Raw genomic sequence first — 25,628 nt, 5'->3', positions numbered from 1 at the left:
GGGACAACTTTAAGCATACCAACATTTGCATCATGGGGGTGCCGGAAGGAGAGGAGAGAGAACAAGAAATTGAAAACCTATTTGAAAAAATAATGACAAAAATTCCCTAAGCTGTTGAATGAAACAGACATACTAGTCCAGGTAGCACAGAGTCCCAAACAAGATGAACTCAAAGTGATCCATACCAAGACACATCGTCATGCATGAACAGTCTTTACTGTAAGACTGTGCTAATTTTTATCTAGAACTTCTGTTGGTTTATTTTTATGTTTAAATCTCTGAACTATTAGGATTTTACTTTGGCTTAAGGAATGTGGGAGTGATCCAGCTTTATTTTCTTTCAAATGGCTAAATGGTTTTTCCAACATCATTTGCTAAATAATCGGTCAACTGGGGAGTACTTATAGAAGAAATATAAAGTTCAAGTTGAAAAAGGATAAAACGTTTTTACTCCTAGAAGTGTTATATAAGCAAAGACTCGGACCCAGGAGAGTCTCCTGAAAAAGAGTTTAGCCTACTTATTCAGAACTGATTCAGAGCCAGATTAGCGAGCTACTGATCAGCATCTGTGAGGCTGGCTTCTAATTTGGTCTCATTACTCACGCCCATTGGTGAAATCTGTAAATACGTCACGGAGATTCGAATCTTTATTTTGCTCCTGTCCCTCTGCTGATGTTTTCAGTTAAAAATGGGAACCCTAAAATTCTAACGCTTGTTCTACTTATGCATGGAGCCATGCCTGCAAACAAAAACTAAGGAAGACCGGAAAAAATTACCTTTTTTTTTAAAGCAACTGGCCGCCGAAAACAGTTAAAGTCTTGGACGTGGAATGAATCCTTTAATGCCCAAGTCTCTCGCCAATAGCGGACCTGAGCAGGGAGGGAGGAAAACCCCAGGAACCAAGATGCAACTGAGGCCCACTGGTCCAGGCTTCAGGGCAGGGCACGCCTTGCCTCTGCCTCGACCAATCGGAAGTAAGGAGGCGGGGCCCTGGGACGACCAGGGGCGGGGCGGGTGCCGGAGGGGGTGTGTCTAGAGTGGGGGCAGGCCTATCCCTGAAGGTGGAGAGTTCCGTGGGCCCACGGCGCCTGGAAACAGGTGGAGGGGCCCGGCCAGCCCGGGCCTCGGCCTACGCGTCGGGAAATGGCGGCGGGGGGCAGGCTGGAGGATGTGAGTGCACGATGGCGGGCGGCTGGCCCCGGAGTCCCCTTCTTCCTGTACTGGGCGCGCTGGGCGGAGACTGCGCGGGAAGCCACCCTCACCCTGGGCGCCTGGGCGGGAGGCGGTGCTTTCTGGCAGGGCTGGCCCCGGCGCGGGGCTGTGGGAGAAAGCACCGGGGTGGCGTGGGGTGCGGGACACTTCGGCAGCTCCGGTCTGACTTCCCCGGTCTCTGCCGGGGTGGGCTGCTGGGCGGTGGCTACGCGGGTGTGGGGGTCCCAGGCCGGCGCCCAGCCCCCAGCAGTGCGCATCTCTGATCCCGGAACTGAGAGCTTCACGTGATGTGCGCTGGCCTGACAGCCCGGCTCCGCGTTCCTGGGCGCTGGGCCCAGGACTCCGCTCTGTGGCCCCGAATCTGCCCTCGCGGGTCCCTTGCCTCGGCTTGGAGCGCTGTGGCCCTGGAGCGGCTGCCCCACTGCAGGCCAGCCGCCGGCCCTCGGGCAGACCTGTGGCCTTCATCGCCCGGAAACCGACATTGGAGAACAACAGTGTCGTGATGTTTTGAATCTAGGCATGGTAGCAATGAAAGGATTTTTAAGTCTCCTTTCTTAGATGGATCCAAATCAGATGACTGAAAAGCGAGTACCCTATTTTACGTTGTACGGAGTGATAGCATAATTGTAAAAAATCTTATTCTTAAGTCTATTAAAATATTTTTAGGAGAAATAATACTTGTGCCCAGAATTAACTGAGTTTCCCTATTGGCACAAAATAAAATGATTGCCTTGAAAAATGCAAAGTTGAGCGTGGCCAGTGTGGCTCGGTGGTTGAGCACTGTCCCATGCACGAAGAGGTCACCAGTTCAATTCCTGGTCAGGGCACATGCTCTGTTTGTGGGCCAAATCCCCAGTAGGGGGCATGCAGGAGGGGGCCAGTCAGTGTTCTCGCTCATGGATGTTTCTATCTCTCTGTCCCTCTCCCTTATTCTAAAATCAATAAAAGAAAACAACTTTTAAAGAAAAATGCAAAGTTGACAGTTACATTAAAACATTAATTTGGATTAATAAGTTAATAGAAATATTACTAAGATCCTATCACTGAATGAAGTGCATCAGACAAGATACATGAAACACAGTTCCAACCCTGCAAGAGCTTATTAGATTCTTAGGTTAATAGTGACCATAGTTAAATTATCTCGACAAATAAAGACTGAACGATTTCTAATAAGATTAAAAATTCCTCTTTTGTCCCCTGTGGAGAACATGGAACACTAACTGTAAAACCTGGAAGTAGATTTGAGACTTAAATGTTTAAAGAAAACTTGAGTGTTTCTAAAACTTTAAGGGGGAGATTCATGAACTGACAATGGATGGAAAAAAAATGAATAAGTAAAATGAGAAACAGAAAAATTCATGCAGTAAGTGCTTCTTGGTTGATGCTAAGCTACCCCAGGATCTGTAGCTTTTAGCTTTAGAATGAGTACAACCCTAGAAATCTGTTTCAGCAATAATTGCGTAGCTAAATCACTTTCAGTCTGAGTAAGTTGCCTGCTTTGGTATATTGTGGGTATAAAGTCTACCATTTAGTAAAAAGCTAAGAATTATTGTCCTGACCGGTGTGGCTCAATGGATAGAGCATGGGCATGGGCCTGTACACCAAAGGGTCGCAGGTTCGATTCCTGGTCAAGGGCACATACCTGGGTTGCTGGTTAGTTCCCCAGCCCCTATCCCTGTTGGGGCATGTGCAGGAGGCAACCAATTGATGTATCTTTGTCACATCGATGTTTCTCTTTCTACCTCCCTTCCACTCACTCTAAAAATCAATGGAAAAATATTCTTGGATGAGGATTAACAACAAAAAAAGATCTTTGAGAAAAAAAAACTAAAAATAATCTGTCATGTCATAGGCCCAGACACGTCAATGATGTAAGAGTCAAAGGCTTTTTGCCTGGCAGGTGTGGCTCAGTGGTTGAGCGTTGACCAATGCACCAAGAGGTCGCTGGTTCGATTCCTGGTCAGGGCACATGCCCAGGTTTGGGCCTGATCCCCAGTGGGGGGCATGCAGGATGCGGCCAGTCTATGTTCTCTCTCATCGATGTGTCCACCTCTCTCTCCCTCTCCCTTCCTCTTTCCCTAAAATCAATAAAGGGGAAAAAAAGACTCAAAGGCTTTTTAGTTAAGGTTAATTGTTTGCAAGCAGTGAAACCAACTCTGGCTATTTTAAGGAAGATAGGGATTTATTTGAAATAGGGTAGATGGCCTGGCCAGGTTTCACAGTGGTTAGAGCGTCATCCTGCAGACCAAAGACACCTGGATTCGGTTCTAGCCAAGGGCACGTACCTCGGTTGCAGTTCGTCCCCAGCCCTGCTTGGGGTTGTGCAGGTGGGAACACAATCGATGTGTCTCTCTCACTTCGATGTCCCTCTCCCTCCCACTGTATCTGAAGATAAATGTAAAGAAAAATGAAATAGGTCAGATGAACACCAAGGCCTCTGAAAGGACCCAACAAGGGCAATTCAAGTCCTTTCAGAGTCTGCCCTGGAATAAATCTGCGTTAACCATGGTCTCCCTCTGCTTTGCTGCTCACAGAGAGTTGGATTGCCCAGGTCTCTGGTTCCATGACCACCCTTAGGCCAGAGGAGGGTGAAGAATATTGAAAGAGCCCTGGCCGGTTTGGCTCAGCAGTTAGAGCGTCGGCCTGCGGTCCAGACAGACCCGGGTTTGGTTCCCGCGAAGGGCATGTACCTCGGTTGCAGTTTGTCCCTGACCCTGGTTGGGTCGTGCGGGTGGCAACCACTCGATGTGTCCCTTTCACGTCGATGTTTCTCTCTTTCTCCCTCCCACTCTATCTGAACAAAAAATGGAAAAATGTCCTTGGGTGAGGATTAAAAAAAAAAAAGAATACTGAAAGATGTTCCCATTGAGACAATGTAGAGGTAGGTGGTGAGTCCCCAAAGAAATTGGAATTATTGTCACAAAAGAAGAGGGAAGAGATGTGGCATGGGCAAAAACAACAGATACCTTCTACAGGTAGTAATATAGTTATTAATAGTGAAAATGCAGAAATTCTTTGTATTCGGGAGGCATCTTCTCTTCACCTTTTATGTGTATATTGTGAGTTAGAGAATAATGGGATGCTGTTTGTATGGTCTTACTATATTTCCTGTAGGATCCATTGGACAGTGTATTTGATATAGCCATCAAATACATTATATTTACTGAACATCTAATGGGTGACAGAGAGAAGAAGCTGTATTGTAGGCCCCAACCCCTTCAACAGAGAGACGAAGTAGCTTGCCCACAGCTAGGAAGCAGTAGAACTTATATTTGAACCCAGGCAGTTTGTCGTAGGAGCCTGCCTTTAACCACAGCACTTACTGCCTCTGGTCAGAGTTGATTGTCTCTACAGCTCTTGATAGTCTCTCCTGGTTATGATGATAGGGAAACTGCAGGGACAGGTTTGAAACCTTCATTCACTCAACACATGTTAGCTGAGTGTCACCATGAGTCACTGTTGGGCACTAGCATTACAAAAACATAGGAAGTAGGGAAGCAGTGGGTCTCATAAAGTCTACTGAGGGGAAGATAAGTAAGAAGACCATCTCAGGATAGTATGATAGAGGACGTCAGCACCAAATACTTGGGAAGATGTGGTGAGGGGTGGTATGATCCAGATGCTTGGCTGCCCAGGAAGGCTGCCTGTAGGAATTGCCCCAACTGAGCCTGGAAGGCTCCTGGACTAGCTAAGGGAAGAGTTTTGGAAGCTAGGACGTCTACTGACTGAGAAAGAGCTAGGGATAATGGAGTCTTAAAGAGAACAGAAATAATCAGAATCACACCATGAGTTCTGGCAAACTAAACAGGAAACTGTGTAGGCATTGAATTTAAAAATTGCAGAGCTGTGCCCTGGTCAGGTGTCCCAGTTGGTCAGAGTGACATCCCATACAACAAAAGGTTTTGGGTTCGATTCCCAGTGAGGGTCTTACCTAGGTTGTGGTTTTGGTCGCCAGTGGTCAGGGCACGTACAGGAGGCAACAAATCTACGTTTCTCTTTCTCTCTTCCTCCCTCTCTCTCTCAAATCAGTGGAAACATATCTTTGGATGAGGATTTAAAAAAATAATTTTAACTTTATTTATTTTTTTGGTACTTGCCCCTAGCGGGAATCGAACCTGGGACTCTCTGGTCTGCAGCTCAACACAACGCTCCAACTGCTGAGCCAAACTGACCAGGACTAAAAAAATAATTTTAAAAATTTCAGAGTAGAACTGAATGCCTTAGATTAGAAATCAAGGACCCCACCCCAGATCTGTATCATGCCCCAGATTACTGAATTATCTATATAATCCTAGTGCCCAACACACCATCCTCTACTCCTTCCAAAGTAAAAAACCCTTATCCTCTGTCTCCTAGTCCGATTCCGAGGCCTCCCTTTTGTGCATTAAGGCTTCATTTCCCTCTCATTCTAGTACACCTAGTTAACCTAAATTGTTGCATAATCCGTGCTATTCATTTGCTAATTTATTATTACTTTCTTATAGTATCCCATGCACTATATTCTGTTGTGTGTTATTTAGACTTGCATATACTTATCACTGACTCCCCCAATGGAAATGTAATCTCCTTTTGGACTGTGTCTTACGTTCTTCAGTCTTGGGCAAAGTGCCTAATATATAACAGTTTTCTGTAAGAATCTGAGATTGAGAGATTGTTGTGTACACCAGAGACCAGAAAGTACTGGTCCTGCCTGTCACGGCAGCACTGTTAAACATGGCTAACTAGATTTTAAGTTGCAGCTGAACTTTGCCGGCTACTTCAGTGACATCGCAAGTAGTTTTCATTGAGAGTTTGACTTCAAACTGAATTCTCCTCGAAGTCTATAATGGGGATCTGTTTCTAGTAGTACTCTAAAATATTCCTATCATAACTGAAAGTTTGTTTTAAGACTTCCCAATAGCCTTGGCCACTTTGGCTCTGTGGTAAGAGCATTGGCCCTTGGACCAAAGAGTTGAGGTTTTGATTCTGGTCAAGGGCACATGCCACGTACTCGTACCTCATACCTCGGTTGTGGTTTGGTCCTAGCCCTGGTCAGGGGTTGTGCAGGAGGCAACTAATCGATGTCTCTCTGTCTCTTCCACCTACTTTCCAAAATTTTATGGAACACAGAGACGTGGTTGAAGAATTGCAACTGTATGTAATTATTTCATCAATAATATAAATAATGTTAAATAAATCAATATCAAAGTTTTGAGGGCTTAAAGAAAATTATTTGTTTTAATCTCATTATGTATTGCCTTGTTTGAAGATAAATGAATTAAGACATCTACCTGTTTTACTAATTGTTATTTTCACCAATTTACATACAGAAGTTATCTAGAAGCTTATGGTATATTTTCAAAATTGGCTTTAGGTAGGGAGTATGGTTTTTTTTTGTTCTAACTTGTGTAATGCTTTTTATTTATTTTATTTTATTTGTAGAGACAGGCATTATAGGAGTGATTAATTTTCTTCACATTTTCTGCAATGCTCAGGTCTCATTTTTTAATTAGGGGAGAGAGAGAGAATGTGTAATGCTTTTTAAAGCTTTATAGTTTAGTAAATTTGTATTAGATGCATAATCCAGAAAGTGATAATCATAGCTTGCTTCCTTTTTTCTGCATAGCAGGGTTCCTTGGATCCATCCCAGAGTATTGAAGATGACCCTCTTCTGGACACCCAGCATCTTTCAAATTATTCATTGCATGCTAATTTTAGACCCAAATTTCATCCTCTTCCCACGGTCATCATAGCAAATCTTCTCCTGTTAATACATGTAAGTTGGCTGGGAGAAAGTGACCCATCTAGAGGTGATGTTCTTAAAAAATAAATAAATTCTTTGGAAGGCAGTTCGGCTATATTCATCAACATTTAAAATGTGCATACTTTTTCATTCATATCTCTGTTTCAAAGAATTTACTGTAGTATTTATTATCCATACTTGCAGTATTATCTAATTTCTTTCCAAATCAATGGGTAATACTGTACTTATTACTCTGCCTCAGTGTTGCTCAAACTTCAGCATGGATCAGTCTTCCTGGCAGGCTTGTTGAGCTACAGATTGCTCAGCCACACCCCCAGAGATTTTGATTCAGTCAGTAAGGGATGGGCTCTGGGAATTTGCATTTCTAACTCAATCCCTAGCGATCCTGATGCTGCTGGTCTGTAAACCAAACTTTGAAAACTACTCTGAAACTTATTTCTTTTAATCTTAACATATCATAGATATCCATCCAAACCAATACACAGAGACTGAATTAATTCTTTTATGGCTGAAAAACATTCTATTATATGGGCAGATGTAACTTAATTTATTTAAGCATTCTGTGGCTGGACAGTTTTGCAAATATGCAGAATACTGCATGAAATATTCGTATCCGCCCTGGCTGGTTTTGCTCAGCGGTTAGAGCATCGGCCCACGGACCAGAGAGTCCTGGGTTCGGTTCCCGCAAAGGGCACGTACCTCGGTTGGAGTTTGTCCCCGGCCCTGGTTGGGTTCGTGTGTGTGGCAGCCAGTCAATGTGTCTTTCTCACATCAATGTTTCTCTCTCTCGCTCTTCCTCCCTTTCTCCCTCCTGCTCTATCTGAAGATAAATGCAAAAATGTCCTCAGGTGAGGATAAAAAATTAAAAAAATATTCATATCCATGCATATTAGGTACTGGTGCTTTTCTTCCTGAGGGATACAGTCCTTAAGGTGGGATTTCTGGGTCAAGATAATTTCCAAATTATTTTTCACAGTAATTCTCAGACCGGTCAGCAATATATGAGAATGTCCATTTGCCTGTATTTTGGCATTAATCTTTAAAATTTTTGTCAATCTAATTGGATAGTTTGTGTTGTTCTCTTAACACTAAAAGTAGAAATAAACTTATTTTATTTATTTATTTACTTACTTATTTATTTATTATTTTCCCTTCTAACTCCTGGAACTTGAGAACATGCTACCTTGCATAGCGATAGGGATTCTGTAAAGGTGCTCAAGTTAAGGATCTTAAAATGGGGAGATTATTATGGATCGTATGGTGGGCCCAATGCAATCCAGTCTTTGTGAGAGGGAGACAGGAGGGTCAGAGACAGAAAAAGAGAAGTGACCATGGAAGTAGAGGACAGAAAGAGAGATTTGAAGATGTCACACTGCTGGCTCCAAAGAGAGAGGGAGAAGCAGGAGTCAGAGTATGCAGGCGGCCTCTCAGGCTGAGGAAGGCCCGGGAACGGGTTCTCTCCAGAGCCTCCAGAAGAGCGCAGACTCACACCTTGATTTTAGCCGGAGAACACCCATAGGAATGAATGCTTCAAACCATGATTTTTACTAGTTACTTTTACTAGTTACTCTTCGGTAAAAGAGAAGTGGGCAGGAAACTGTGTTTAACATTAAATACCCATTTCTATTAAGATCAGAGTTAGGGTGATTTTTTTTTTTTTCAGTGAGTGATATTATTTTTTCCTATTTGTGATTGTATTTGTTTTCCCAGTTATCTGCAAATTTTTCTTCAAATTTTGTTTGAAAAGTTTGTAAAAATATGTTTTTAAATTCATTTATAAAAATTAGACAGCATTAGTCATAGGCTCACAAGCATGTGCTGGGATGGTGATAATGTTTCTTCAATCCATATATTGAATATTAAACCTACTGCTTTCCTTTCCACCAGGTTGTATTTGTTATTTTAGCATTTGTAACAGGTGTGATCTGTTCTTACCCTAATCCAACTGAGGACAAGTGCCCAGGAAACTACACCAACCCACTGAAAGTTCAGACGGTCATAATCCTTGGAAAAGTCATTTTATGGATTCTGCATTTCCTTCTTGAACACTACATTCAGTATCACCACAGCAAAGTAAGAAACCGAGGCTATAACATGATCTACCGATCCACCAGGCATCTTAAAAGACTTGTTCTAATGATCCACTCCACAGGTAAGCCCAGTTGTCTCTTTCGGCTTGTCTGCAGCTTGGCTGCAGCTTGGCCGAGTAGCAAAAATGACAGCAGAAAGAAAATGTGAAAATTGATTTTACAATCAAATACAGCAGGCCCTTGAATAATGTCGTCTCATTCAACATCATTTTGTTAAAAGTTGATGAGCCCTGGCCAGTTTGGCTCAGCGGTTAGAGCGTTGGCCTGCGGTCCGGAGAGACCCGGGTTCGGTTCCCGCTAAGGGCACGTACTTCGGTTGCAGTTTGTCCCCGGCCCTGGTTGGTCGTGCGGGTGGCAGCCACTCGATGTGTCCCTTCATGTCGATGTTTCTCTCTCTCTCCCTTCCTCTCTCTCCCTCCCACTCTATCTGTACAAAAAATGGAAAAATATCCTCGGGTGAGGATAAAAAAAAAAAAAAAAAAAAAAAGTTGATGGGATGCCGTAGGAACTTAACTTTGGTTTTATCAATAGCCGATGGTCAGATTGGTTTCATTGCATGTGGTTTCTCTTCAAGTCATAGAAACCTACTCATGACGTTAAGTCAGAACTTACTATAGATTCTCTCATTTTTGTGAGACTAATATGTGTTGTGATGACTAAAATTTGGATTACCTAAATGTCGTGAAGCTTTTTTTTTTTCTTTATTGATTTTTTTAGAGAGAGAAGTGAGAGGAGGAGAAAGAGAGAAATATTGATGAAAGATAACATTGACTGGCCGCCTCCTGCACGCCCTCTACTGGGCATACCTCCTGTATTCGTGGGAGAGACCCAGTTTAACTGTGCAAAGCCCCAAGCCACCACCTTAAATACTATTTCCAGCAAAAGACAAAAAAAAGATGTTGGGGTTGGGAAGGCAGTTATGGGAGGTTACCAGGAAAAGCACAGTAAACAAGGGTAAGGTTGTTAAGCAGATTTAAGAAGGTGCCTTCTCCACTGGTAAGAGTTTCTTGAGATTTATTTTTTATTTATTTATTTATTTTTAAATGTATTTTTTTTTAATTTTTTTTTTTTTTTTTTTTTAAATCCTCACCCGAGGACACTTTTCCATTTTTTGTACAGATAGACTGGGAGGGAGAGAGAGGAAGAGAAAGGAAGAGAGAGAAACATCGACGCGAAAGGGACACATCGAGTGGCTGCCACCCGTACGACCAACCAGGGCCGGGGACAAACTGCAACCGAGGTACGCGCCCTTAGCGGGAACCGAACCCGGGTCTCTCTAGACCGCAGGCCGACGCTCTAACCGCTGAGCCAAACCGGCCAGGGCAGAGTTTCTTGAGATTTAGAGTCATCCTTATCTTCCTGGTAGAGAAGGAGACACTTTTTGAAATGGATAGCTTCTACTCAGTTTTCAGAGCTGTATCTTTAAAATAATCACCCTAAAATAATCCTTATGCCAAAGAGTTATATTTTGGGTGGCATTTTCTGCTCCCTTCATTATGAACACGATGTGCATGTATTTCTGTGTGAAATGTAGGATTTCCCCTCTTTTCTTTATTTATCTCAAGGAGATATAAATGCTGCTGCTATTTGATACTTATAAGAAGAAAGAATTGACCCTGCCGGTTTGGCTCAGCGGTTGGAGCATCAGCCCGCAGACCAGAGAGTCCCAGGTTCGGTTCCCATTAAGGGCACGTACCTCGGTTGCAATTTGTCCCTGGCCCTGGTTGGGGTTGTGTGGGTGGCAACCAGTCAATGTGTTTCTCTCTCTCTTCCTCCCTCTCTCCTTCCTTCTCTATCTGAAGATAAATGCAAAAAAATGTCCTTGGCTTAGGATAAAAAAAAAGAAGAGGGAATTGTTTTATTTTAAATGAAGCTTGGTATTTTTCTTGCAGTAAGAGAGACTTAGTAATAATTTGTATTATCCAAAACAAAAAGAGAAAAACAAATTAAGAAGGCATAATCAGAAAGTCCACGCAGGATTTAGAACGCCTGAGTGCCTGCTTTTCTTTACTGTTGTAGATGTTTGAAAGGCTTAATGAATTAAATTGAACTTCTTTAGGTAATTTTGCCTTAGTGTTATTAAAGTTTCTATCATTTTAAAAGACCTTCTTTGAATGTGAGTCCAGAATCTTTAAAAATTTTGAAACCAGATTAGAAATGAATATTTTTCGCCAGAAAAACAGCTCTAAAAATTCAATTTTTATTTTTCTTCTGTGTTCTGTTAGTACATTTCCTTAAGGGCAAACTGCCAGTGATGTTTTTAGTGGAAAATAGAGGGCTATGGTATAGCAGAAAAAGCAGCATTTTATACAGATGGCTTACTTGTACTCATCCAGAAGGGGGCGACATTTACTGCTTCTTCCTGAGAGGAGCTTGGTTTTATATATTCAATTTTTTGGTTTTTTTTATCCTCACTTATCTCCAGACAGATTAGGAGGGAGGAAAAGAGGGAGAGACAGAGACAGAGAGAGAAACATCAATGTGAGAGAGACACATTAACTGGTTGCCTCCGATGCGACCCTGCCAGGGCCGAGGACGAACCCAAACCGAGGTATGTGCCCTTAGCCAGAATCGAACCCGGGTCTCATTGGTCTGCGGGCCGACGCTCTAACCACTGAGCAAAACTGGCCAGGGCTATATGTTCAATTATTGATGTGTAGTATTCTCTCGGCCAGATGTCATTATCATCCTTTCCTGGGGGTGACAGAAACCTATTTTTTTGTTTGGTTTGTTTTATTTGTTTTTTTATCCTCACCCGAGGACATTTTTCCACTTTTTTATTTAGATAGAGTGGGAAGGAGAGAGAGGAAGAGAGAGAGAAACATTGACGTGAAAGGGACACATCAAGTGGCTGCCACCCACACGAACCAACCAGGGCCGGGGACCAACCACAATGGAAATACATGCCCTTAGCGGGAACCGAACCCGGGTCTCTCTGGACCGCAGGCCAACGCTCTAACTGCTGAGCCAAACTGGCCGGGGCCAGAAACCTATTTTTTAATTACTGAAAGATCTTATATGTTCTATGACCAAAATAATGATTGATTATAAGTGATTTCCTGGAAATAGTCAGTTTGAGGACACCAAAAGAGTATCTGACTTTACCTGTCCTCTGACTTTCAAATTCTTGTTAAACTTGTGACCCTTAATCATAATCTGTTTCTAAACAATTGGACCCTTAGTTTAATCACAAATAGCATCACTTGTATGTTGCTTGTATAAGGACTCAGAAAATGAAAGAATTGGGGGCAGGTATTTACCTTGTTTCTGTTTTTTTAAAAAATATTATTATATGAAATTTGTATTTATATTTTTTAAAATAGTTTTTATGGTTTTTTTAGAAAGAGAGGAAGACAGAGACAGAGAGAGAAACATCAATGTGAGAGAGATGCATCATTGGCTGCCTCCTGCACTCCCCCCACTGGGGATCCAGCCGGAAACCCAGGCATGTGCCCTGACCCGGAATCTAACCAGGACCTCCCAGTCCATGGGATGATGCTCAATCCACTGAGCCAGACCGGCCTGGGCTATTTCCCCAAATTTAAATAGGAGAAGTCTGGGGTCAGAGTGAGTTAATGGCTTTAGTTCATAAACAGTATCAAAAGGAATAAAAAAAATTTTTTTTAAATGAAAATAAAGCATAGCACTTTGAGGAAGGTACAGTTATCCCCTTTTTTCAGATAACAAAGTCGAGGAGCGGAGGTAGTCACTTGTCCAAGGTTAGCAGCGTGTCCCGGATTTCCATCCAGGTGTCCGGAGCATTGCAGCGCCCCTAACGGTGGTGCAGGTCTCCATGAGCACATTTGTGACCTGAATGGGTACTGGGGTCCGCAAGTGCCCATGGATCCCAGAAGAACTGGAATCTGGAGGTTTCTAAAATCTCCATCGTTTTTTTTTTATCCTCACCCGAGGATATTTTTCCATTTTTTTGTACAGATAGAGTGGGAGGGAGAGAGAGGAAGGGAGAGAGAGAGAGAAACATCGACGTGAAGGGACACATCGAGTGGCTGCCACCCGCACAACCAACCAGGGCCGGGAACAAACTGCAACCGAAGTACGTGCCCTTAGTGGGAACCGAACCCGGGTCTCTCTGGACCGCAGGTCGACGCTCTAACAGCTGAGCCAAACTGGCCAGGGCTGCATCGTTTTTTTAAACACACAAAGGACCCAAAGGAAAGTCACTGTTAATAATTCTATAAAGCAAAAAGTGATTCCTCTGTTGTTTTTTTGAGGACTCTCTGGTCCGCAGGCCGACCCTCCAACCGCTGAGCCAAACTGGCCAGGGTGATTCCTTTGTTTTAATACAGTCTAGTTTTCTATATATTTGTATTATGAGACATCAGTAACTCTTTGATGTTTTCTTTTTGTCCCCCCGCCCCCCAAAAAAAGATGAGCAGTGTTTTTGGTTTTTGCCTTGAACGTCCTTCACTGCTGGGCAGACTTGGTGTGGGAGGTGCAGGGCCTTGTGGTGTGAGCTGGGCTCTGGCGGACACTGGTTCTGTTCCTCCCTCTCAGGCAGCACAGCACTCCTCCTCATCCTGTGCATCCAGCATTCCTTCCCGGAGCCCAGCAGGCTGTACCTCGACCTCATCCTGGCCCTGCTGGCCCTGGAACTGTTCTGCTCCCTGACGTGTCTGCTCATCTACACAGGTGAGGAATACAAGCAGGCTGCTCTTACCAAGACCCGCTTGCAGCCAGCCCCTTATCTTGGCAACATGGAAGTTCTCTAAGATTTTACATGTAGCCCAGAACCTGCTGAGCACCGACACCTCTCATCTTTGACATGCAGACTTCTCTCATTTCAAACCAGCAGGAAGATAGCAGAGAGTCTCCTTTCTAAATTTGTGTCATCCACGAGTTTTTTGTCAACTAAAGTGAGGCCTTTCCATTATAAAACAACAAATCCAAAAAGTCCCACAAATGTTTGATTCTTCAAAGGCAATTGAAATGTAAATCTGACATTTAAAATGAAAAGTGACAGCCCTGGCCCGTATGGCTTAGCGGTTAGAGTGTCAGCCCTCGGGCTAAAGGGACTCGGGTTCAATTTCCAGTCAAGGGCATGTACCTGGGTTGCTGGCTCCATCACCAGCCATGGTTGGGGTCCTGTGGGAGGCAACTGATGGATGTGTCTCTCTCACATCAATGTTTTCTCTCTCTCCCTCCCTCCTTCCCACTCTCTAAAATCAGTGGGAAAAGATCCTCGGGTTAAAATTAACAAAAAAAATAATTATGCTGTGAATAAGGTAGGTAATGTTAAAAACAAAAAGACAAAAACCTAAGACCAATTAAGAGAAGGCAGAGGAAGCAGAAGTTCGAAGTATTCTGAGAGGAATTAATTTGGGGCACAATTATATTAGTTACATGATATCTAAACTTGAACAAAAAGAGAATTTTTCTTCATCATATACCATTGTCTTTGTAATTAGAATTGCTTGAATCTAAAGTCAGACTTATAAGCATATTTCATCTTTATTTACATTAATAAAAAATTTTTAATCCAAATATATTACTAAAAATCATCCTTTTATATCTCAAATTAACATGCTTCCTATATTAAGAAAACCTGGTGCTCTGACTGGTGTGGTTCAGTTGGTTGGGCATCATCCTGTGCACCAAAAGGTCGCTGGTTCAATTCCTGGTCAGGGCCCACGCCCAGGTTGCAGGCTTGTTCCCTGGTAGAGGGCGTGCAGGAGGCAGCTGATCGATGTTTTGCTCTCACATCTTTGTTTCTCTCTCTCCCTTTTTATTCCTCTCTCTTTAAAAATCAATAAAAAATAAATAAATAAAAACTGGTAATTGGTAATTCAGGCTTGCAAAATAGATGATTTACATAGGGAACGTTTATAATTATAGTCATCAGTTTACTCAGTACAGGGTTTCTGCAAATGCTGAATTTGTTTAGAAAGTTCTAATATAACTGTTTACCCTCCACATCCTCAATAATAGGCCTATTTTTTAAATTATATTATTCCTTTAAATGTACCATATGCTCTGAAAGATTTAGGGAATCGCTTCTAGAGACAGATGTTGCTTTTGTTCAGTGTCACAGAAAATTTAAGGATGGTTCCCTGATAAATGCATTTTTCTTGCTTCTCTATAATTTTTTGGTTTAAATTTTTTTTTTTGTTATTGATTTTAGAAAGAGACGAAGGGAGAGGGAGAGATAGAAACATCGATGAGAGAGAACATTTATTGGCTGCCTCTTGCATGTCCCCCACTGGGGACTGGGCCCACAACCTGGGCACGTGCCCTGACCAGCAACCATTTGGTGCATGGGTTGACACTCAGCCACTGAGCCACACTAGCCGGGTGCTTCTCTATAGTTTTAAAAGATAGCTAGTTTTGATCAGTGTTGACAGTAACTATTTGGACATGATTCTTTGATACTCTAATTCTGACCTAACCTTGACTAATTTATTTACATTGCAAGTAGTTAATTTCTAGAAACCAAGATGGACTCTTATGGAGCACTAATTTGCTTGACTGCCTTTATGAGGAAAATAAAACTTGAAATCATTGTGAGATACTAAATTTGATGCGTTCTCCATTTATTTATAAATAAGCAAAAGATTCAGTAAAGGCCATTCAATTATCAGCCTTCCAGTAGCCGGAAAAGTCCTCTAGTAATTATGTTTTATACATATAACTTTGATTTTTTATGGAGAGAGAGATAGAAACATCGATGTGAGAGAGAACCATCAATTGGCTGCCTCCTGCATGCCTCTGGGGCACAACCTGGGCATGTGCCCGTACCAGAAATCGAACCAGGACCTCTCAGTCCATAGGACAATGCTCAGGTCACTGAGCCACACCAGCTGGGCTCTATTAACTATTCTTGATTTTGCCTACATGATTGTATTTATAGGTAACACTGATCATTAATAACTTTCCTGTTAGTTTTTTAAGGGCATAAAGAAGAAAATCTGAAATCTTAGGGTGACATAAAAGGCTCTCCATGGTCCTGGCCAGTTTGGCTCAGCAGTTAGAGCATCAGCCTGCGGACCAGAGAGACCCGGGTTTTGTTCCCATTAAGGGCACATACCTTGGTTGCAGTTTGTCCTCGGCCCTGGTTGGGTCATGCGGGAGGCAGCCACTCGATGTGTCCCTTTCACGTCGATGTTTCTCTCTCTGTCTCTGCCTCTCTTTCCCTCCCACTTTATCTGAACAAAAAATGGAAAAATGTCCTCAGGTGAGGATTTAAAAAAAAAGGCTCTGCCCTGGCCGGTTTGGCTCAGCGGTTAGAGCGTCGGCCTGCGGTCCTGAGAGACCCGGGTTCGGTTCCCGCTAAGGGCGCGTACCTCGGTTGCAGTTTGTCCCTGGCCCTGGTCGGTTGTGCAGGTGGCAACCACTCGATGTGTCCCTTCACGTCGATGTTTCTCTCTCTCTCTCTGTTCCCCTCTCTCCCTCCCACTCTACCTGAACAAAAAGTGGAAGAATGTCCTCGGGTGAGGATAAAAAATAAATAAATAAATAAATAAATAAATAAATAAATAAATAAAGGCTCTTCATGAACGGGCTCCTACCCATTCCTGCTCTTCAGGGATGATGATGGGATCCTTTCAATGACTGCCATGTGCTGTCGGGATGAAATTCAACTGCCTTAGCATGGCACGCTAGCCGCTCACGTCTTCCCAGCCCATTTTTCCAGCCTCACCCATTGTGTCTTCACCCCTACTCGTTGGTAATAAGAGGTCATAGTTGAATGATATACAGTAGTACTATAACATAAGTCATTTTGCTTCAACAAATTTATATGGCCAATGACTGCTTGGTTCATTACCTTTGTAGGGCTTTTGTCTTACTCTGTGTGACCATTACTTTGGCGTGTGTGTGTGTTTTCCAGATAGAGTGGGAGGGAGAGAGGGAGGAAGAGAGAGAGAAACATCAATGTGACAGAGACACACCGACTGGTTGCCACCCACACAACCCCGGGGCTGGGGACAAACTAAACCTAGGTATGTGCCCTTAGCGGGAACTGAATCCGGGATTGTGGTCCACGGGCCAACTCTGTAACTGTTGAGCCAAACTGGCCAGGGCTTGTGACCAATACTTTGAATGTCCAACAATGAAACACACACAATACAGAACCTATTCCCTTAACCCTCCTGCACAATACTCCTGGAAGCGCTCACTGAGTTCTTTGTAAATATTTTTAATTTTTATTTATTTTTTTAATTTATTTTTGTTACAGATGTTTCTTTTTCCTCCATTGACATCCTCCCCATCCCCCCCACCCCATCCCCAGCTTTGTTGTCCATGCCCATCACTTATGTGTACATGCATATAAGTTCTGTGGTTTATCTCTCCCCCCCCACCCTTCTGAGGGTTGTCAGTCTGTACCCTACTTCCACGTCTCTGGGTCTATCCTGTTCCTCAGACTGTTATTTTTATTATAGTCCACAAATAAGTGAGATTATGTGATATTTGTCTTTTTTTGCTTGACTTGTTTCGCTTAGGATAATACTCTCCAGGTCCCTCCATGTCGTCTCAAAAGATAAGAGATCTTTCTTTCTTAGAGCTGCATAGTACTCCATTGTGTACATGTACCACTGCTTTTTTATCCATTTGTCTACTAATGGACACTTGGGCTGTTTCCAGATTTTAACTACTGTAAATAGTGCTGCTATAAACATGGGGGTACATATATTATTTCTGATTGGTGTTTCAGGCTTCTTAGGGTATATTCCTACAAGTGGGATCACTGGGTCAAATGGCAATTCAATTTTTAATTTTTTGAGGTAACACCATAGTGTTTTCCATAGTGGCTGCACCAGTCTGCATTCCCACCAGCAGTGTACTAGAGTCCCCTTTTCTCCACACCCTCGCCAACACTTGTTGCTTGATGATTTGTTGATGGCGGCCATTCTGACAGGTATGAGGTGATACCTCATTGTTGTTTTAATTTGTATCTCTCTGATGATTAGTGATGTTGAGCATGTCTTCACATGTCTCTTAGTCATTTGTATGTCCTGTTTGGAGAACGTAAATATTTTTAGTTCAAGCTGATCTACAGTGAGTTTCTCCAGGATTGCAGCATCCAAGCCCTTACTCTACCGAAAGTATCATCTTGACTACCCCTTTAAGTCAGAGGAGATGGAAAACTTAGGACACTAAGACATTACATTGTAAAATAGCTTGTTTTATGTTTCTGTGTTAAAGCTAATTGCCTCAATGTAAATTTTAAATATATGTATTTTTTTTTAGAAAACACACATATACCCTCCCTCTCTCCCCTTCTCAGGATCCTAAGGATTTGTTCCAGCTCTCCCTCACGTAAAACACCTCCAATCTGCTGGTCTGTGATTAATTTCCTGTTTCCGTCAAGATTCATTTTAACTCAAGCCCTACCCTCTTCCTCCTCTCTGAACCTCCCCCCACATGAATCCCACCACTGCTGAGTAAGGGGCTGCTTTCCAGGGGTGTCCTAGCCCCTGTGCAAGCTCTGGTTTATGGTCTTTTTTATAGTGTCTTGGTCTTTGGCTTATTTATATTTTTCCCTGGACTAGTAGCTCTTTTTATTTATTCATTTATTTATTTAATCCTCACCCAAGGACATTTTTCCATTTTTTGTTCAGGTAGAGTGGGAGGGAGAGAGAGGAAGAGAGAAATATCGATGTGAAAGGGACGCATCGAATGGCTGCCACCGGCACAACCTACCAGGGCCAGGGACAAACTGCAACCGAGGTACACGCCCTTAGCGGGAACCGAACCCGGGTCTCTCTGGACTGCAGGCCAACGCTCTAACCGCTGAGTGAAACCAGCCAGGGCTAGTAGCTCTTTTTATAGGGTAGTGTCCAGAGGGTTTGGAGCCCTGCTTCCTGGCTACTTGTCTAGCTTCCTGGGGCTGTACTTTACTTGACTGTAGAAAATAAGGGGTAATAAAAGCACCCACCTGGGGGGCTGGTTCTGAGAACTGAATGACTTCCATGTAAAACAGTTCACTTGTCACTTGATGTGTCTCTCTCACATCGATGTTTCTCTCTCTCTTCCTCCCTCTCTCCCTCCTGCTCTATCTGAAGATAAACGCAAAAGTATCCTCGGGTGAGGACAAAAAAAATTTTTTTAAACAGTTCACTTGTGTCTTGTTTTTAGTCCACAAAGAAATGATACCTGGCCCTGACCAGTTTGGCTCAGCAGTTAGACTGTTGGCTCATGGACCGAAGGGTCAGCAGTTCAATTCCCAGTCACAGGCATGTGCCTGGGTTGCAAGTTCCATCCCAACCCTGGTCAGGGTTGTGCGGGAGGCAACCAATCAATGTATCTCTTTCACATTAATCTGTCTCTCTGTCTCTACCTCTCTCCCTTCCACTCTATCTAAAAATCTATGGGAAAAGATCCTTGGGTGAGGATTAACAAATAATAATAATGAAAATAAAAAATATAAAAATAAAATTGAGCCTTGGCCAGTTTGGCTCAGAGGTTGAAGCATTAGCCTGCAGACTAGAGAGTCCTGGGTTCAGTTCCTGCTAGGGGCACGTACCAAAAAATAAATACAGTGATACCTCGGTTCTCGAACATAATTCATTCCAGGAGGACGGTCGAGAACCAAATTGTTTGAGAACCGAAGCAATGAAACCCAATAGGAAATAATGGAAACTAGATTAATTCGTTCCAAGCCCCAGAAAATGCCTATTTACTGGCCTAATTTGTATATAATATGTAGAAAAAAATAAGTCTCAACAAGAAATAAAAGTGTACAGTATGTCTAAGGGTTAAATTCAGTGTAAAGCGTGACTCTCTCCACAAAGCGTGACTCTCTCCACAAAGCGTGACTCTCTCTCTGCACTCACACTGATGACGCAAGCAAGGCGCGCTGGGCCGAATGAACGCCATTCGGCTCAACTCGGCTCATCGCGGAAGTTCGAGTTCCAAATATTTGTTTGGATTCCAAGACAAAAGTTTCTCGAATCTCCTGGTCGAATACCGATTTGGTCGAAATCCGAGGCGTTCGAGAACCGAGGTATCACTGTAAATAAAATAAAATTGAGCTCAGCCAGTGTGGTTCAGTGGATTGAGCATCATCCCATGGACCAAGAGGTCTGGGTTTAATTCCTGGTCAGGGCACATGCCTGGGGTTGCAGGTTCAATCCCCAGTAGGGGCGTGCAGGAGGTAGTTGATTGATGTTTCTTTCTCAAATAGATGTTTCTACATCTCCCATCCTCTCCCTCTAAAAAAAAAAAAAAAAAAAAATCAATAAAAATTGAAAAATAAAATAAAAATGATACCTGTTATTATCAGTAATAGCAATGATCACTGTGTTCCTATCGCTTAGTAAGGCTTGGCATATGGTAGACTTTCAAATGTTTGAGTACATCAATAAATGGACCAGTTTATTCTCTTTATGAGGCATTGTTATGCATTTTACCTTGAAGAAATGGAAATAGAAACATTTTTCTAGTTAGATAACCTGACAATGACTTTATTGTTTTAGGGAAGATTCGAAAATTTAATAAAGCCAAACCACAGCCTGATATACTTGAAGAGGAAAAAGTCTGTGCTTACCCCAGCAATATTACTTCAGAGACTGGATTCAGGTAAGCTTTGGGTGGGAAGTAAAAGTTGGGAGAAAGAGGATTCCCCCTGGAAATCTAGAAACCATCGTGGTTGGAGATCATGACTGCATCTGCGCCTTTAGAATTAGGTTTGATGCTACTTCCTTGGCTGTGGTGAAACCCAGTAGAATGGAAGAATCTTATTTTGGAATACTGCCCTGGCTTATAATATCTACGAGAAAGTATCCCATGTAACATGCTGTACTTTCACCAGTTTTCAACGGGTAGGGACCCATTTGCAGAGATTAATGAGTATTGGTGAATATGTGTAACCCATTAATATTTTGATTCTTTGCAGGACTATTTCAAGCCTAGAAGAAATTGTCGAAAAGCAAGGAGACATAATAGTATACCTGAAGCGACACAATGCGCTGCTGAGTAAGCGGCTGTTGGCTTTCACTTCCTCGGACCTAGGCTCTCACCCAAGTAGAGTGTGAGAGTTCAGTGTCAAGACAGCAGCTGCAGAGGGATCCAGACTAATGGAAGACTGAACGTCCAGCAAGCTGTCTTAGAAAATGGCAGCTTTTGCCAAATAACATTTTAGTTTTGGTTGGAAACCTGAATTTGGTTCTCACCTGTGTGGCTATTTGATAGGGCTTGTGGATCATGTGAAGGTGATTGGTAGAGCCTCGGTCACTCAAGAATGTTTGTTTTGCATTTTGGAATGACTTAACTGCCTGGTTTATCCTAGGATCAAAGGTAGAGTTGATCCAACACTTCTTTTCTTCTACAGGACATAAGAACCCTGTAATAATTTGGCTATTTATAGAGGGAGGCTTATGTGCCAATGATTTCAGAACAGGAATTTGATCAAGTAAGTTCTTCCCCCTTTTCAACTGCTGAGGGGAGTCATTTATGTTGTTTCTTCCGATGGAGCCTTATCTATATTTTATATGCTTGTGTGGTATTGAATGGCAGCTTGGCCCCTGTAGCTTTTATAAAAAGTTTTCTCACTATAGGATCAAATTCTTACTAAATGATTTACTATGAACACTCCTACAGTTTTCCATTCTTCAGAAATAAGACAAGATGACTTGGATCAGTGTTGCGCTGACCAGTTAGACATAACCATAGTGGCCCGTTCCACTACAGCACCTTCCACTTCAACAGTGTAGAAGACCTCAAACTTTATTTTTGCCCTTCAAGAACATGCCATGCATTTCAGTATTGACTATATACCTTCAGTGGATCAATAACCTCAGTGATAGGAAAGGCATCTTCTGTGGCTTTTTGTCTCAAAAGAGAAAAAGGACACCTCATTTAGCCTTGGATTATAAAAATGACGATGGGCATAAAAAGCCCTATGAACTGCTATACTGATATGAAACATCCAAATCTCCAGATAAAGGGAAGCATTTTTATGAGTAAATGGCATTCTACTGTAGTTTTCCTACTGTGCTCCTTTATCAGTTTGCTCTTGGCGCCTTAACAGGCTGCCTTAGAAAGACTTGGTTGAAAGATGAACGCAGGGAGGGGATATCTGTAATAATCTATGCTACTAATTTATTTTATTTATTCTTAAATTTTATTGTATTTAGCTGAACAATCAATATTTGGTTTAAAAACCCTTAACCTAGACATGACCATCTGGCAAAGGATGTAGTCATGTGGTTACACCCACTGTTACTTAAGAAGGGCAAACACCTGTTTGGCTACGGCCATTGTGGGGCACTCTGAGAGGTTTCTACTAAGGTGAAGGTGATGGTGTGTCATCTGCAGGCATAAGTGCCATTGAGTCCCCAAAATGATAAACTCACAGACTAAAGCCAAACTGTATTTTTAACATTCAAGTCATCCCTAAGTTTCCTGACCCCCCCCCCCACCTCAACCCCCCTTTTATTTCTTCCTTTTTATTAAGTATATCTCGAAACCATTGCCTTCTCTGGAAATCTGTCTCTGTTCTGGAAGAGTCTGTAAACTTTGCCATCAGCTGTTTTTGATTTCAAAAGAAAACAGTGATGGTAGATGTTTAATTCTTATTTATCTTTAAATTCAATTTGGAGCTAATCAGTTTCTAAGGTTTATGAGATGAACTTTGGTTTACAGAGAAAAAGGCACAGTTAAAACGTTAGCATACTCAGGTTCTATTATGTCAGCTAGGTGCCTGCCAACACTCTTTTTAAACTCAATAATGAACATTGCAAACAATAAAAGAAAATAAAACTAAGTACTGACCCAGCAAAACAGAAAAATGATCAAAGTAATTTCCCTGTTAAGTGTGCTATTAATCAGGCAAATACTGTGTTAGCATCATGGGTACAAAAATGACTGGCAGACCCGGGTTAGGAGCCTAAGAGGACCAGGGTTTCTGGGCCTGGCTCAGTGAAATGATGGAAGTGAGTCCAAAGTTTCTGTGGGAGCTCCAGGTCAGAGCACCTAGAGGGGAAGGTGGCTTTAGGAATTCCAGGCAAATCCATGAGTAAAGAAAGCAACGGAAGATCATGAGAACTGTAGAGCTTGAACCAAGTTTGTGGCAGGACGTGGGAGAAGAGGTGGACAGCCTCAGCTCCTGGAGGACTGCCGCTGTCTGTCCTGTGTTGTTGAAACATAATGAAACTTTCTTCTTGAGGGGAGCAACTGTGAGGGGGAGTTAGATCTACTGTCATATTAATACAATACTCATCGTTGTATTAATACCCACCTTCCATTAAAAAAGCAAACAAAAAAAGACAACTATTAAACTGGTCCAGTCTATTAGAAAGTGTTCATTCAGTCTGTTCCTGCGCAGATTCTGAGAGGTTTTGAATCGGGTCCTATGTAGAAGTAAGGCCTGAGAGGTCGATTGAAAGTGTCCGTGAAACTATAGATATGAGATTTGTCAGTCATGTTGTAAAATGAGATCTCGCCCATCTCATAGTCCAGGAAAATGCCAATGCTTCTAGGCTTCTCTGCTGCCAGGAAGCGGGCTGTGCCAGCTCTGGGCACGTCATAGCCAGCTCCCTGCCACTGAACCTTCCAGCAGCCCCGAGAGGCCGACGGGCTCCTCCTCGACCTTGTGGACAGAGAGTCTCTGCAAACCCCGACAGCCCACTTGGATTTCTCTCCCACGTCCACCTCCCAGAAGTGCCTGCCGGAGTGAAAATACGGAAAGCCCAGGACAACTGTGTTGACTGTAAATCTTTTTGGAAAATCAGGAACGTTTTGTTTTCTCTTTGTATATTTCACACATTTTTTATCCTCAGAGACAATCAAGTGAGGGTGTGCCGTTTCAGGGTCTAGAATTACATCTACTCTAAATGTCTTTGTGATTTTCTGCAAAGCAGAATACTGGAAAGGAAAACTGCAGCCGTCTCTCCTTAACTGAACGGCAAAGATCGATGGGCTGAACTGCTCCGAGTTCTTGTAGAAATCTTTCATTTGTAGCAGCAGTTCCACTTCCGGCAGCACGCTGCTCTCGATCGCCTTACTTAGTAGACCTTTGAGTGTGGAATTGTACTCTGAAAAGGCGGTTATATTAGCGCTGAGTTTCTTTTCAATAGCCTTTTCTTCATCAGCTAACCTTGACAGAACTACTTCTTGATCACGGTCTAAAAACCGCCTCAGGTGCTCAAATTCAGAGAGTAATTCCAGCCTTTGGTTTTCCACCTTCTCTCTCAGTTCTAAGGGTTTTTTGTTTTGAATGCTTATTAACCTCTGAACGTCTTCCACCTGCTTCTTCAGGGGCTCGATGTAACTGCCGAGCCTTTCCCTGTGATGAGCGGCAGCCTCCTCCACGGGCCTCACCTGGTGGCCCTGGTGGTCAGGGGGCTCAGTGCACAGGGGACACAACACCTCTAGGTCCTCCTCACAGAAGAGGGTCAGGACCTGGCTGTGCTTCTCACACAAGTGCCTCTCTTGCTGACGCTTCTTCTTGCTCCTGGTGATCTGGAGGAGCTTGGCAATGTCGACCATCCTTCCCAGCTGGGTGTTGCTCCTCAAGTGCCTGTCCTGGCACGGGTGACGGCACACAGGGCAAGGGAACCTGTCCTGTAGGTCAGCCCAGGACTGCTGGATGCAGGGGCGGCAGAAGTTGTGCCCGCATTCGATGGTGACAGGGTCTCTCAGGTCATCCAGACAGATGGGACAGTTGACCTCTGCCCGGAGTCCTGCCAGAGCTGCTTCAACCGCCATTGGGCCCTCAGTGAAGGACTGGACTGAGGTGGGCCTTCTTCAGGGAGCTGGGCTCTGCAGTGAGAAGTAGAGACACCCCAAAATCTCAGTTTTCACCTTGCTGGTAGCCTGTGCGTCCTGTGAGCCTGCCTTCTAGTTCCTCCTGCCAAGAGGAGCCCTTGCCCCAGCCTGCAGCCAGTCACAGCTCAGCTGGACAACCACTCCAGGTTTGGAAGTTCTGGGAAAACCAAGCCAAGCTAAGCAGCTGTCCTGGTCAGAACAGTCATTACCTCAAAATCAATAGTGGCTGTGGGTGAGAAGATATTTCTTCCTTAAAACGAACCAAACAAACAACAAAATCCTGGGTTTACTTCAAGTCCTGCCCACTACCACATTCCAGTCAAATACGGAGTACCCTCTCCTAGTCCCAGTCCTTCATTCTCACGCTTCTATCATGGTGCCCCATCTACTCTCACCCACTGGGCCCCACTGTCCACCACTGTCCACATCATCTATTTTCCATTCACCCCACCTGGGGCAAGGGCAGGGCACAGGCTCTGGGACAGATGGAGGTACCACACCCAATCTGCAACACAGCCTTGGTTCCCGAGCCGTGTAGCTTGGGAGAATTTGTTTTACATCCTGAAGGAGTTCAGAGTATGACACCCCCAATATGCCATTTTGGATGTTTATTATTTTGTGCTGAAAGTAATGAAGACCCAGTAGACCCAGGAAAACCCTTAAGCTCCTCCTTAGCTACCCCCAAAAGTATAAATGTCCCCATTTGTAGGTGGAATTAGCAATTATAAAGGACATTTACACTGGAAATGGGGCTTTTCTAGTGGGAGGAGAACTATTACCAGAGATAACTTTTTCACCTACAAGACTTATCTGCTTAATAGGACAACCTTTGTTTACCAAACGTTTCCTCTTCTTCCAGT

The 25,628-nt window shown here is 43.2% G+C and overlaps 2 protein-coding genes across 2 annotated transcripts; one reads left to right on the top strand and one right to left on the bottom strand.

The window, feature by feature from the left end:
- Nucleotides 1–1,143: 1,143 nt before the first annotated feature.
- On the top strand, nt 1,144–23,223 carry TMEM192 (transmembrane protein 192). Its single transcript, XM_036282277.1, has 6 exons — nt 1,144–1,170; nt 6,818–6,967; nt 8,843–9,107; nt 13,561–13,695; nt 20,478–20,580; nt 20,897–23,223. The coding sequence occupies exons 1-6, from the start codon at nt 1,144–1,146 to the stop codon at nt 21,033–21,035; spliced, it is 819 nt and encodes a 272-aa protein (XP_036138170.1). The 3' UTR covers nt 21,036–23,223.
- Nucleotides 23,223–24,779, bottom strand: LOC118616126 (putative tripartite motif-containing protein 75). The gene has a single exon (XM_036241510.1). The coding sequence runs from the start codon at nt 24,706–24,708 to the stop codon at nt 23,308–23,310; it is 1,401 nt and encodes a 466-aa protein (XP_036097403.1). The 5' UTR covers nt 24,709–24,779; the 3' UTR covers nt 23,223–23,307.
- Between the last annotated feature and the right edge of the window lie 849 nt (nt 24,780–25,628).

The sequence above is a fragment of the Molossus molossus genome, unplaced genomic scaffold, assembly GCF_014108415.1.
Source record: "Molossus molossus isolate mMolMol1 unplaced genomic scaffold, mMolMol1.p scaffold_m16_p_4, whole genome shotgun sequence".
Lineage (NCBI taxonomy): Eukaryota > Metazoa > Chordata > Mammalia > Chiroptera > Molossidae > Molossus > Molossus molossus.
The sequence above is the reverse complement of the archived record's forward strand: the minus strand, read 5'-3'. Positions and strand labels throughout refer to the sequence as shown.

What these genes read in the sequence shown, in the direction of transcription:
- LOC118616126 (XM_036241510.1), bottom strand. Translation starts at nt 24,708, where the DNA reads ATGGCGGTTGAAGCAGCTCTGGCAGGACTCCGGGCAGAGGTCAACTGT.
- TMEM192 (XM_036282277.1), top strand. Translation starts at nt 1,144, where the DNA reads ATGGCGGCGGGGGGCAGGCTGGAGGAT. An exon ending in ATCTTCTCCTGTTAATACAT is followed by an intron (nt 6,968 to 8,842) that starts GTAAGTTGGCTG and finishes CCTTTCCACCAG; the next exon opens with GTTGTATTTGTTATTTTAGC. An exon ending in TCTAATGATCCACTCCACAG is followed by an intron (nt 9,108 to 13,560) that starts GTAAGCCCAGTT and finishes CCTCCCTCTCAG; the next exon opens with GCAGCACAGCACTCCTCCTC.